Source organism: Pelodiscus sinensis, chromosome 15 (genome assembly GCF_049634645.1).
Source record: "Pelodiscus sinensis isolate JC-2024 chromosome 15, ASM4963464v1, whole genome shotgun sequence".
Lineage (NCBI taxonomy): Eukaryota > Metazoa > Chordata > Testudines > Trionychidae > Pelodiscus > Pelodiscus sinensis.
In genome coordinates, this window is record NC_134725.1 from 34,996,626 (window position 1) to 35,008,659 (window position 12,034).

At 46.7% G+C, this 12,034-nt stretch overlaps 1 protein-coding gene across 3 annotated transcripts in view; it reads left to right on the plus strand.

The window, feature by feature from the left end:
* The window catches only part of ACAD10 (acyl-CoA dehydrogenase family member 10), a 52,382-nt gene that overhangs the window by 33,262 nt on the left and 7,086 nt on the right, over positions 1 to 12,034 (plus strand). For all 3 annotated transcript variants that reach the window (XM_075898733.1, XM_075898732.1, XM_075898734.1), the window contains 5 exons: positions 54 to 199; positions 1,792 to 1,965; positions 7,277 to 7,665; positions 8,964 to 9,104; positions 11,486 to 11,623. In XM_075898733.1, coding sequence (XP_075754848.1) covers positions 54 to 199; positions 1,792 to 1,965; positions 7,277 to 7,665; positions 8,964 to 9,104; positions 11,486 to 11,623 — 988 coding nt within the window. The remainder of the gene's footprint in view (positions 1 to 53; positions 200 to 1,791; positions 1,966 to 7,276; positions 7,666 to 8,963; positions 9,105 to 11,485; positions 11,624 to 12,034) is intronic.

Consider the following 12,034-nt stretch of genomic DNA (forward strand, 5'->3'; position numbering starts at 1 on the left):
TTTTTTTTTTTTTCTATTAGGACTTTTTTAACACCCTCTCCTCTCTGATCCAGGCTGGATAATCTGATTTTTCATCCAGAGGGTCCAGAAGTCCTTGCTGTTCTCGACTGGGAACTTTCTACCTTAGGAGATCCCATCTCAGATGTGGCATATAACTGCATGGCCCACTATCTACCTTCTCACTTTGATCTGCTGAAAGGTACAGTGTATCCTCCTGGGGAAGGCACAAATTGCTTCTTGTTTTGAATGACAACGAGTTGGAAAACATTGTTTAGAAACTGCCAAGATGTTGTCAAGGGTGCTCAGCTAGAAATGTGACTAAGTGCTCTGGAAAAGGACTCCCTTTCTTATCTCATCCCATCACTCCCACCTCTACCTTTTCTCACCTCATAAAAGAATCCTTTTCTCTCCTTAGTGTTGACATCTTCCGATACATGTAGTTGATTCTTATGGCCAACTGCGTAGCATCACTGAAATTATTTAGGCCCTCTAATCTTCTCAGCACTCAGTTCTGAAAAGTGCCATTTTGAGAGGGCTGGGAGGCTGGCTGCAGCTGTGCATACTGGGATGCTGCTTGCTTTTCTTCCTCTTCCCCTCACGATCAGGGAGTGAGGAGAAAGCACATGGTGTGCATGCATTCCTCTCACTGCCAGCTGGTGAGAGGAGGGGGGCAGAGAAGTAAGCGATGCTAACTATGTACTTTCCCCTTACGATCAGGGAGTGGGGGAAAGAGGAGCAAACAGCATTCCCCCACCCACCCTCCTGAAATGGTGTCTTTGTCAACCCTCTAGAATCCTAAACTTCTTTGTTACTGTTCTTTGAACTTCCTCCTGTTTGTCAATATCCTTTTGGTATGAAGGTGCTCAGAACGGAACACAGTGATCCTAACATTGTTCTGATTGTGGAGTCATTGAAAGAGCAATTGTTGCTATTCTGCTGTGTCATGTAATGTCTTTGTATTTAGCCCTAAAGCACCGTGGGACTAGGGATATACAGGTGATGGGGCCAGCACATGGAGAGTTTGAGGAAAACCTTAGTTTGCAGATTGTAAGTTCCACATCATAAAACAAACCAAAAAAAGTTTTGGTTCCCCTCTCCCCCCACACTGCTCTATCATCATCAGAAACAAAGTAATCTTAAAACTCTGGAAGTCATTTTCTGCAGAAATATAGCAAGGCAAAAAAAAATTTCGGTCTGAAATTCTGCAAGTCACACTTAAGACTGAAAGGATTTTTATCTCATTAAACCCCAGGAATGTAAAGGCTTTTAAAAGTAGTGGCATCAGTAGTGGTATTGCAGAGCCAGAGATTAGAAAGATCAAAAAGTTACTGTTGTGTAAAGTAGGAAGATTAACAGGAAAAATGGCCCCTGGTTAAATTCAAAACTGCCCAGACACATCCAAACTAGCTAGTGATTAATGGAGGAAATTGGTTCTGTATGTACTCAGAGTCCGTAGAAACCACCATGACTGGTAGTTGTTTTCTTCTTTTACAAGAAGAGTGGTTTTGGATAAAGGTATTGCAGTCACATGCTTCCTGCCTAGGAAAAAGCTAAATCACTAAAGACACTTGTCTGTTTCCTTCTGCCTATGTAAATTCAAATATTTGTTAGAGAAAGAGTCATTCACCCCATTTTAGCTTAATCTTAGGTAGGCTTGGATTCAGGCACATCAGAGTTTGGAACTAGACAGCAGAAAGGCCGAGCATATGTGACAGTCATGAAACTCATACTGTTTGAATCCCTTTGAGAACACTGCACGCTTACCCATTGTTATGCTGGATTCTCTTTCAGGTTTGAGGGAATGTGATGTAATCCAACTGGGAATTCCCACAGCAGAGGAATATTTTCGGATGTATTGTGAGCATATGCAAATCCCACCCATTGAGAACTGGAATTTCTACATGGCCTTTTCCTTTTTCAGAGTTGCTGCTATCCTGCAGGGCGTGTACAAACGCTCACTCACAGGTGAGAAAATGAAACAAGCCAGCCCCTGAATGTTCAATTGATGCCACATGTTTTAAGATGGAGGTTTATCTATCCTCTGTATGCTGCAGCTTTGAGAGTTGACAGGAATACACACGCTGTCCATCTACAACCCCACTGAAGAGATGTCAGTGCTGCACCTACTGTGGTATTGATTACAAAAGTGATCTCAGACTTTACAGATATCTATACAAACAACAAGGAGTCCTAGGGCACCTTGAAGACTAACAAATTGATTAGGGCATAAACTTTTGTGGGCTGCAGCTCGCTTCGTCAAAAGCGTGAAGTGGAAGCTTCAGTTTGGCAGGGACTTATACAAAGATGGGGGTGCTACATTGTATTAATGTCGCTAATTTAGTCAAACTGGAAGTGGCCAGTTTTCCCTCTAATTTTTTCCACCTATGTGCAGATTTTTTTCATCCATGTGCAGAATAAATTTTTATGTGCACTGAAGCATGTGTGAATGTGCACCACCAGTAGATACAAGAGTCCTAGCTGTGAGTGCTGTGCTTATCAGTTGGTTGGCATTTGAATCTCTCCTGAGTGACCACATATGCACAGCTTTACAGGGAACACTGGATGTGGCCTGTTTCCAACAGTTGATAAGAAGGTGAACATATCTGAAGGAGATGTCAGTACAGTAAAGGGCACCATAACTTTATATTTTAAGAAGCTCTGAAATTCTGGATCATAGAAGGCAATAGTGACTTACACAGTGGGTATGTCTACACTACAGAGTTTACTTCCACACTGCAGTCACATTCTTCAGAAAGTAAATCAAAAGAACAAATGTTTTTTCTGGCATTGGTAATCCTCTTTCTATGAGGAAGAAGCCTTTTTCCAAAATTGCTCTTTGGGAAAAAGGCGTGTGTGGACAGGGAGGAGGAGTTTTTTTCAGAAGAAGCCTCCAGGAAATAACACAGGTGCCCTGGTGGACACTCCATCCAAAGTAATCAAGACTCTATAGTTCCTGTGTCCTGGCCCTTCTTAAAGCTTCAGGCACCCTGGACAAGCCTTGTGGTAGGAAGCCACCTGAGAGCAGCACCTTACTGTGCTGCTCTCCCTGCCACAGGCCTTGCCACTCATGGCCCAGCCTCAAGGCCCCCGCAACCTGCCTGGCCTTTGCAGGGAGCAGTCCCAGGATCCACCCACGGGGACCAAGAGGCGCGCACCCTCCTGGTCCAGAGCAGAGATCCTGTTCCTCCTTGAGTGGTGGAGTGAGGAGAAAATATTGCAGGATCTTCTCTCCAAGCACCAAAATGCTGACATATTTGAGTGCATGGTCAAGTCCCCGGTGGAGCACGGACACCCACCATGGACCTTGGAATAGGTCTGGAGTAAAGTAAAAGAGCTCTGTCAGGGATATGTCCAGGCCAGAGAGTGCAGCTTGCGCTCAGGGGCAGGACCCACACTTGCCCCCTTAGCTGGAGCTGCACCAAATCCTGGGGGGTGGAGAAATGTGTCTCCCCCCATCATTGTGGACTCCAGCCTCGAGACCCCCGTCATCACCTGGCCAGAGGTCACAGCAGAGGAGGAGCAGGAAGACCAGAGCCAGCCAGAAGAGGAAGAGGAGACAAAGACCGTCACCCTGTCCTTGAAGTCGATGCCACAGGTTTAAAACATACGAAAGGAAGTTTCTTCACTCAGCACACAGTCAAGCTGAGGAACTCCTTGCCAGAGGATGTGGTGAAGGCTAGAACTTTAACAGGATTCCAAAAGGAGCTAGATAGATTCCTGGAGGTTAGGTCCATCCATGGCTATTAGCCAGAATGGGTAGGAATGGTGTCCCTAGCCTCTTTTTCTCTGGAGGTGGGTGATAGGAAAGGGATCATGTGAGGATTACCTGTTGTGATCCCTCCCTCTTGGGCATCTGGCACTGGCCACTGTCGGCAGACAGGATACTGGGCTAGATGGATCTTTGGTCTGACCCAGTACGGCCGTTCTTATGTTTGGTGGATCCCGATAGTGGACTACTCCATGCCAAACTGGTTGCACACTGACTGGTAGCTGTCTGGGGTGGCGAGCTTCTAGAGGGCGATGGCAATCTGCTTCTCCAGGGGAATGGCGGACTGCAGGTGGGTGTTGCGTCTCTGGAGGGCAGGGGCGAGCCAGGCACACAGCTCCAAAACGGTGGACTTCCGCATGCAGAAGTTTTAGAGCCACTGCTGGTCGTCCCACCACTCCATGACCAGCCAGTCCCACCAGTCCAAACTGGTGTCAAGCCTCCAGAAACACCTCTCCATCGTGGGGTGCAGTTGCCAGAGCAGAGCTCCCACTCCCAGGGAGAGGATACCCAGAATGAGCTTGGGGTCGAGCTTGTGCAGGACTGGGAAGGCAGCTGGCACAAAGTGCTGCAAAAACTGCAGCATGACCATGTGGGACCATTGCATGCTCAGGGACAGCTCTGGCTCCATGGCTCACAGGAAAAAGCTGTGAGGTCCACAAAAGCAGGGCAGCCACAGCAGGCACTGTGAGAGCTTTGCTGTCCCTCAGAGAGGTAGCAAGCACACAGCAGAAGCAGATAAATGGCTGTCCAGGGAGGTCCCTTTAAATGTGTGTCTCTGCAAGACTCCAGCGCCAGGACTCGGAAGCAACTGGTGACCTAAAGCCTGGTCTAAAGTGGTTCCGAGTGGCCTTTTATGAGAGAGAGAGAGAGTCCAGTCAGTCTGGACACTCTCTTTTGAAAAAGCGCATTGCTTTTTTTATGTGCTTCTTTGTGTGGACGCGCTCTTGCGCAAGAAGTTTTTTCAGAAGATCTCTTCCAAAAGAAGCCTCCAGACTAGATGTAGTCAGTGTGGCAGGGCAGGTGGGGGTGTGGGGAATGAAGCAAGTTCTTTTAGAAGGGCTAAGGTGGTATGTGACCACAGCATAGAGCTGGGCATTAGATCTGGGTTCAGATACCAGTTTTGTGTCTGAATCTCTTTGTGAAGCTGAGCAAGTCACTCAGGTAAGTTTACAGTCAGATGGAGCACTGGCTCTACCTTTTATAGACAAAGTACATACCAACAGAGCCTACCCTGCAAAAAGAACGTAATTGCAGGAGCATATCTTCTGCTTTGGCTCAGTCTGCAAGGCTCTGCCCCTTTGGGATTTGCCTTGATGATGATACTTGCATTTCAGTTGTGGGCACAAAAGGTTCCTTGAAGGAGTGATGGGGGACTTCATTCCTCACTGTTTGTGGAGTGTGACTGGGGGAAGGTTATTATTCAAAGAGAAGTAGTTAAGCCTAAGAACAGTATCACAGAACAAATCCTTGCATAGACCTCGGAAGGCTTTGGAATGGAGGTTAGCTGGAATGCCAGTGGGCTGTGTTTGCATAGATATGCATCCGTAATAAAGGAGTGGTTTCTGCAAACAAACACAGAGCTGGAGAGAACAATGTGTTTTACTACCTGTTGCTTTTTGCTGCATTGCAAAGCCTGATCTGGTTACTGAGCAGAGCTGCTAGGAGGTGCCTGATTGCTGCCCTTTACTCCAGAGTTGGCTGCTTTTCAGCTGGCCTGCATGTATATTGTGAGGGGCTTTGGGACTAGTATTAACCAAATCCTGAGCCACACCCAGCACCTGGCCAGTCATTATCAATGAAGCACATGCCAACCAAGTGGAAAATCAGGAAACACAACTCAAAGCTTGCCTAACTTACTGTGCCATGGAGGAAGGGAAGTGGGGTAACTGCTACTGCAGATCATGGATCAGTAAACAAGAGGAGAAATGTTTGATGGCTTTGCAAGAGCTCACAGAAGCAAAGCCCAGGACTTTTGTACATGTGCTAAAAATTTAGTACCCATACTGGGTATTCTTGCATGTTCAATTGGTACAAGGAAACTATGGAAAGTGATGGAAATGATTAAAAATAATGTGCAGCCAAGCCTGTTAGTCTAAAAGAGGATTCTGTAACCCCCTTCACTAGAGCACTATGCGTTCTCTGCCTGGGCTTAGCTCGTCCCGCTGCCAGAGAATGTGCCACTTGTTTTACTCATTCCAGGCTCACTAAAGGAGTATTTAGGGCTGATTCTAGGGACTTTGTCCTCCTCATAAATGATCTGGAGAAAGGGGTAAGCAGTGAGGTAGTAAAGTTTGCAGATGATACCAAACTGTTTAGGATAGTCAAGACAGAAGCAGACTGTGAGGGACTCCAAAAAGATCTCACCAAACTGAGTGATTGGGCAACAGAATGGCAAATGAAATTTAATGTGGATAAGTGTAAAGTAATGCACATCAGGAAAAATAACCCCAACTATACATACGGGGCTAATTTGGCTACGACAAATCAGGAAAGAGATCTTGGAGTTATCGTGGACAGTTCTCTTGAAAACTTCCACACAGAGTGCAACGGCGGTCAAAAAGGCAAATAGGATGCTAGGAATTATTAAGACAGAGATAGAAAATAAGATCCAGAATATCTTACTGCCCCTGTATAAAACTATGGTACGCCCACATCTTGAATACTGTGTACAGATGTGGTCTCCTCACCTCAAAAAAGATATTTTGGCCTTGGAAAGGGTTCAGAAAAGGGCAACTAAAATGATTAGGGGTTTGGAACGGGTCCCATATGAACAGAGGCTAAAGCGACTGGGACTTTTCAGTTTAGAAAAGAGGAGACTGAGGGGGGATATGATAGAGGTCTATAAAATCATGAGTGGTGTGGAGAGGGCTGATAAAGAAAAGTTATTAGTTCCCATAATAGAAGAACTAGAGGACACCAAATGAAATTAATTGGTAGCAGGTTTAAAACTAATAAAAGGAAGTTCTTCTTCACACAGCATGTAGTCAACCTGAGGAACTCCTTGCCAGAGGAGGCGGTGAAGGCTAGGACTATAATAGAGTTTAAAGAGAAGCTAGATAATTTCATGGAAGTTAGGTCCATAAAAGGCTATTAGCCAGGGGATAGAAATGGTGTCCCTGGCCTCTGTTTGTCAGAGGCTGGAGAGAGATGGCAGGAGACAAATCACTTGATCATTGTCTTCGGTCCACCCTCTCGGGGGCACCTGGTGCTGGCCACTATTGGCAGACAGGCTACTGGGCTAGATGGACCTTTGGTCTGACCCAGTACGGCTATTCTTATGTTCTTAGGCCAGCCCTGCTCAAACTTTACCCTAGGGAACAGATAGACTTGGTATTTAATCCGAAAAACTGTGACATCATCATATCCCTTACAAAATAATTCTCCTGCATCCTGCAGTGCCATCACTGAGCACTAGGGTATGCTGGTGTTTTGGGCTTTTGCTGGAGTGGTTTGCAATGTAGACTCTCTAAGAAGATGGTGATAATTAACCACCTTCATTTCATGCAGGTCAAGCAAGCTCAGCCACAGCTGAAAGTGGTGGAAAGCAGGCAGAGCGCATGGCCAACTTAGCATGGAACTTTGCTACCAAAGAAGGATTTCGAGTGTTTAAAGAATTTCCAGATGCAAAACCTTTAGCAAGACCTTACAGTACCTGCACCCAGCCTGAGGCATTCCCTAGGAGAAACTATGTCACCATGGCACCTTCTTCACCAGCTCACACTTCCAAAGCTCATCTGATTCTTTCTCCTAATGACCTTCCAAGGAGAGCCCAGGATCTTTACCACAAGTTGAAGAAATTCATGGATGTCAGTGTCTATCCTGCTGAGCAGGTTCTGAGAGATCATCAGGTTTCACAGACTAGATGGACTCCACATCCTCTTATAGAAGAGCTGAAGGTAAGTAATGTTTCTTGCTTAAAGTAGCAATGCCTCCGTAAGATGGTGTGTTGATTGTACATGTCAGCTCCCAGGGTGTGTCTGAGCCAGACTCTCAAATATCAGCTTCTGTTAGAAAATAGATCCAATACAGCAAGAGAGGGGAAGCTAAAGTGTGGCTTGCATGCCATCAGCTCAGTTCTAACTGCAGAATCTTTATTATGGGAGGCAGTGATTGAAGTGAGGAACCAGCTTCACTCCCAGATCCTAAGGAAAGTTTACAGGGCTGGGAATGAAATCATGGAGAGAGGCAGTAAATACAGAGGCCATATCATCATGTAATCTGACTGACTAAAGCAGCATTTTTCAGGGAAACATTTGTCCTGGGTGTCTTCTAGTCTTTTTCTTGTGTCTCCACCTTATGGATAAAAGCCAGCCCCAACTTCTGACTAAGTTGTCTGGCCTGCATGAGCTCATTGACTTGCTCTCTTAGAATCCTATTAACCTGCCTTTGTCCCTACACAGTTCCTGACGTTACCGGTGTTGTCTTCCGAAACATGTCACATTGACTGTCTCCTGAGTTTGCTCTGGAGCTGTGGGAGGAGGGTTGAGGGAGGGAGTTTTATCAGCACAATGTAACTGTAATCTTCACTTTTATACCAGAGGGCCTGAACCTCAGGAGGTTTGTCTTGGGGTGTGAGTCTGATCTCACACTGCTGTGTCCCCATTAAAAGGCATACACCTGTTATGGGGCAGAATCAGGCCCTTCAAGTCCAACTCATTCTTTACTCCAGTGCCATCTCTCTACTGTGACACTAGCATTTGTCCCTCTTATTGGCTGCAAGTGATGTTTCCATAGACCTGCTGGACTAAATTCCCCTCTGGTGTAACTCCATTGATCTCATTAGGCCAATGCCAAGCTGAGTCTGATGTAGGGATGCACATGAGTAACCAGTTAACTGTTTACCCGGTAAGCATCACCCTTACTGAGGGATGGTTATTCGTAACCGGTGCCTGGCCACACCTGTAGCTGTGATGCGGTGGGCCAGTTAACCAGTCAAACAGATAGTTTGTTAACATTTTAAACAGGATTTTACATCCCTAATCTGCATGACATTCAGTTTGTTTCTTCCTCACAGCTTTGGGTGTTTGTCAGTCTATGAGCGGGAAAGGCAAAATTTGGGCCTCAGATCTGCTCAGCAAATCCCAGCACTACTGAATTCTCATGCCCATTGAGGGGTCTTTTTGGGCAGAGAACTGGCCCCTTATACATGAGAAAAGAATTGTGCCCCAAGTGTCATGCTCCTCTATTCTTTAAGGACAAGGCGAAGTCTGAAGGACTCTGGAATCTTTTCTTACCCCTGGAGAATGACCCAGAAATGAAATATGGAGCTGGCCTCACAAACCAAGAGTATGCCCATTTGTGTGAGCTCATGGGAACTTCACTGTATGCACCTGAGGTACGTGCTTTAAGCCTTTGCTAAGTCATTGGAAGTGGCAGAGGGAAATCATGCAGTCCAAGTATGGGATTCTTAGCTAGACTTCCATTACTGGAATAGTTATAGGTTTCGCCTCTCCCTGCTGTACTGCTGCCTCCAGTACATGTCCCCCTCCACTCCCATTGCTCCTACCCTGGCACCTGGCTGTTTTGAACCAGAATGCTAATGCTGTTTTGCAGCGTGTATTTATGCTATTTGGGGAGAGCCCTGTACTGGCAAGAACGTGGCCCATTGTGTGCTGTGCTAGTCAACCTGGCACCAGCCCCTGATGGAATAACATTTGTGAGGTTTCCAGGATAGTATGCATCTATTTGTGGTGGCATCCTGTGCTGTTGAATTTACTTATAGCCATGCCTACACAGACTTTCTTGAGCTTTGCGTTACCTATGGCTTGGGGATAGGAGTTTTTTTCTCTGCTCCCGTATGCTTAAATAGGATACTCACCAAATACTTAAAGGAAGAGTTGGCTGCCGCACAGACCCCACACCCAAGGAGGTTGCCAGTAAGGAAACTTGGTCTGCCAACCCCAATGTGATATGCAGTCCTTCGATTTGTGTAGGTTTCCACTTAGTAGCTTTAAGATAACAAATTCAGCTGGGCTGTATGCCTTAAGGTTTGAGTCTCCAGGGCAATTGTAGATCATTTAATTGAGTAGAGGAGTGTGAATGACACACCAGGTGATTAAAATTAAAACCTGTATTTATAGTTGGCCAAAGTCAATAGGCCTTACACTTAAACCACTCTGCATTGACACTCGCATTCTAGGTTGGATTAATGACTCCAGGGTGTCAGTCCCCTGGCTGGGAAGAACAGGTTTAACCTTTTCTCTAAGGGTATCTGGATGGTGGATGGGCAGGCCTAACATCAGCTTGCTGCCCTTTTTATAATCAATTATAATAATGGCCCTTAATTAATGACCATTCAATTCATCTTGTTGCTATAATTACATATTTTCTGTTTTCTGACTGTTTAACATTAGGCATCATCTCAATTAATGTGTGTAAATGCCAAATCAAACACTATAGAGAGAACTTTTTTTCCCCAAAAACAATAACATTTGCTTTAAAACTCTTGTCAAAATCAGTTAAGACCAAATCATCTTAACATGACCTAAGGGGTCTGCCATAACTCATCTCCAAGACCAGATTGACTCTTCTGTGGGCCCAAGGTGGGGCCAGGAATAAGGGGTTCAGAATGTGGGAGGAAGCTCCAGTCTGGGCAGAAAGTTGGGATGTGAGAATGTGTGAGGCTCTGGCTGTGGGTGGGCGCTTTGGGGTGGGACCAGGGTTGAGAGGTTTGGGGTACGGGATAGGGCTTCAGGAGGGGGCACAAAGGTTTGGAGTATGGGAGGGGCTCGGGGGGTGTGGTGTTTGGGTGGGAGTTAGTTATGGGAGGGAACTCAGGGCTGGGGAAGGGGCTAGGATGCGGGATCAGGGCAGGAGTTAGGGTTAGGGAGGGAGCTGGGGCAGGGTGTTATGGGGCTGGGTGTTTACCTGAGACAGCTGCCCTTAGGTGGCACAGGCCTCAGGGAGCAGAAAGGGCAGGTGGCTCTGCGCACTCCCCTTCACTTGCCTGCAGACACTGCCCCCCACAGCTCCTAATGGCTGCAATTCCTGACCAATGGGAGCTGCCAGGGCAGAGCCTGCAGGTGAGGGAAGTGCACAGACAGAGCTCCTGCTAGTTGCACCTCTAAGCCGGTAAGGAGTGGAGGTAGCAGCATGTGGAATCACATCCCCCTTCCTACAAGACAGGCCTGGAACTTAGGGGCTTTAATGGCTGCTGCCCAGCCCGAAGGGGTCCTACAAAAAGATCTGCATTTTTGTTGGCCCAGAGATCTTTTTGCTGCATCTCCCTTAACCACGAACCTGGGCTCAAGCCCTTAATGCCCCCTTCTTAATCCAGCCCAGCTCATCTCTAACTGGCTCTTAAACTGGCTCACTTCACTGTATCATTTTACCAGGTCTCACTTGAGTATCATCAAGCCTACTTTAAGTAAATGGATTTTGGGGCACATTTACATTTCTGTGTGACATAAGCAGCCGTTATCTTTATAGGTTGCAGTAGCCCCAGGTGCCCATTGCTTCCCCTCAGCATTCTTCTCCCTGCTGGTTCAGAGACTTGTCTCTGGAGTGCAGCTTCCTTCCACTGCAAAGGCAAAATCTTGCCTGTAGCCCTGCCTTTGGAAACCAGCATGAGCTTGAGTTGTCTTCACTTTCCCCATGCTTTGGAATGGCTTTTGGCAGTCAGAAGTAGCTGTGCAGTTCAAGGCTGACCTACAAATTCCCTTCGCTAGCAAACATGCCTCTCCTGTGCTGACTGGGGCTTGGCTTTCCCCCTTTCAGATATTCAACTGCTCTGCCCCCGACACTGGGAACATGGAGGTGCTGGTTCGATATGGGACGGAAGAGCAGAAGGAACGCTGGCTGCAGCCTCTGTTGGATGGGAAGGTCCGCTCCTGCTTTGCAATGACTGAGCCACAGGTCAGTGTCACTCTCCCACGAGGCACACAATGGAGTATTGCAGAACCTCACCGACTGCACTTCTGTCTGTTCTCAGTGCTGGCAGTCATTATAGCCGCCAGCCAACGTTTTCAGATGTGGCTCATGATTTTAGGAGCTCAACTTGAGTCCTTCAAAGGGGCCTAGTTTTTAGAGGATGGGAGCTTAGCAATGTCTGAAAACCACATTGGTTTAAGGTTTCACTTGGAGCACTCAGAATCAATCCAGTAATCTTGGCCGCCTTGTTTCTTAAGCTGTGCTTTTGTGTGGCTAGTGGTAACTATGAAGTGTAACAATGTGTTTTCGTTAGATAGCTGTCTAGTTGTCAGTCTCAGCCAGCTGATGGCCCAACTGGTACAGGGGCTGGTCACCCATTTCCAAGGGAGCTATAAG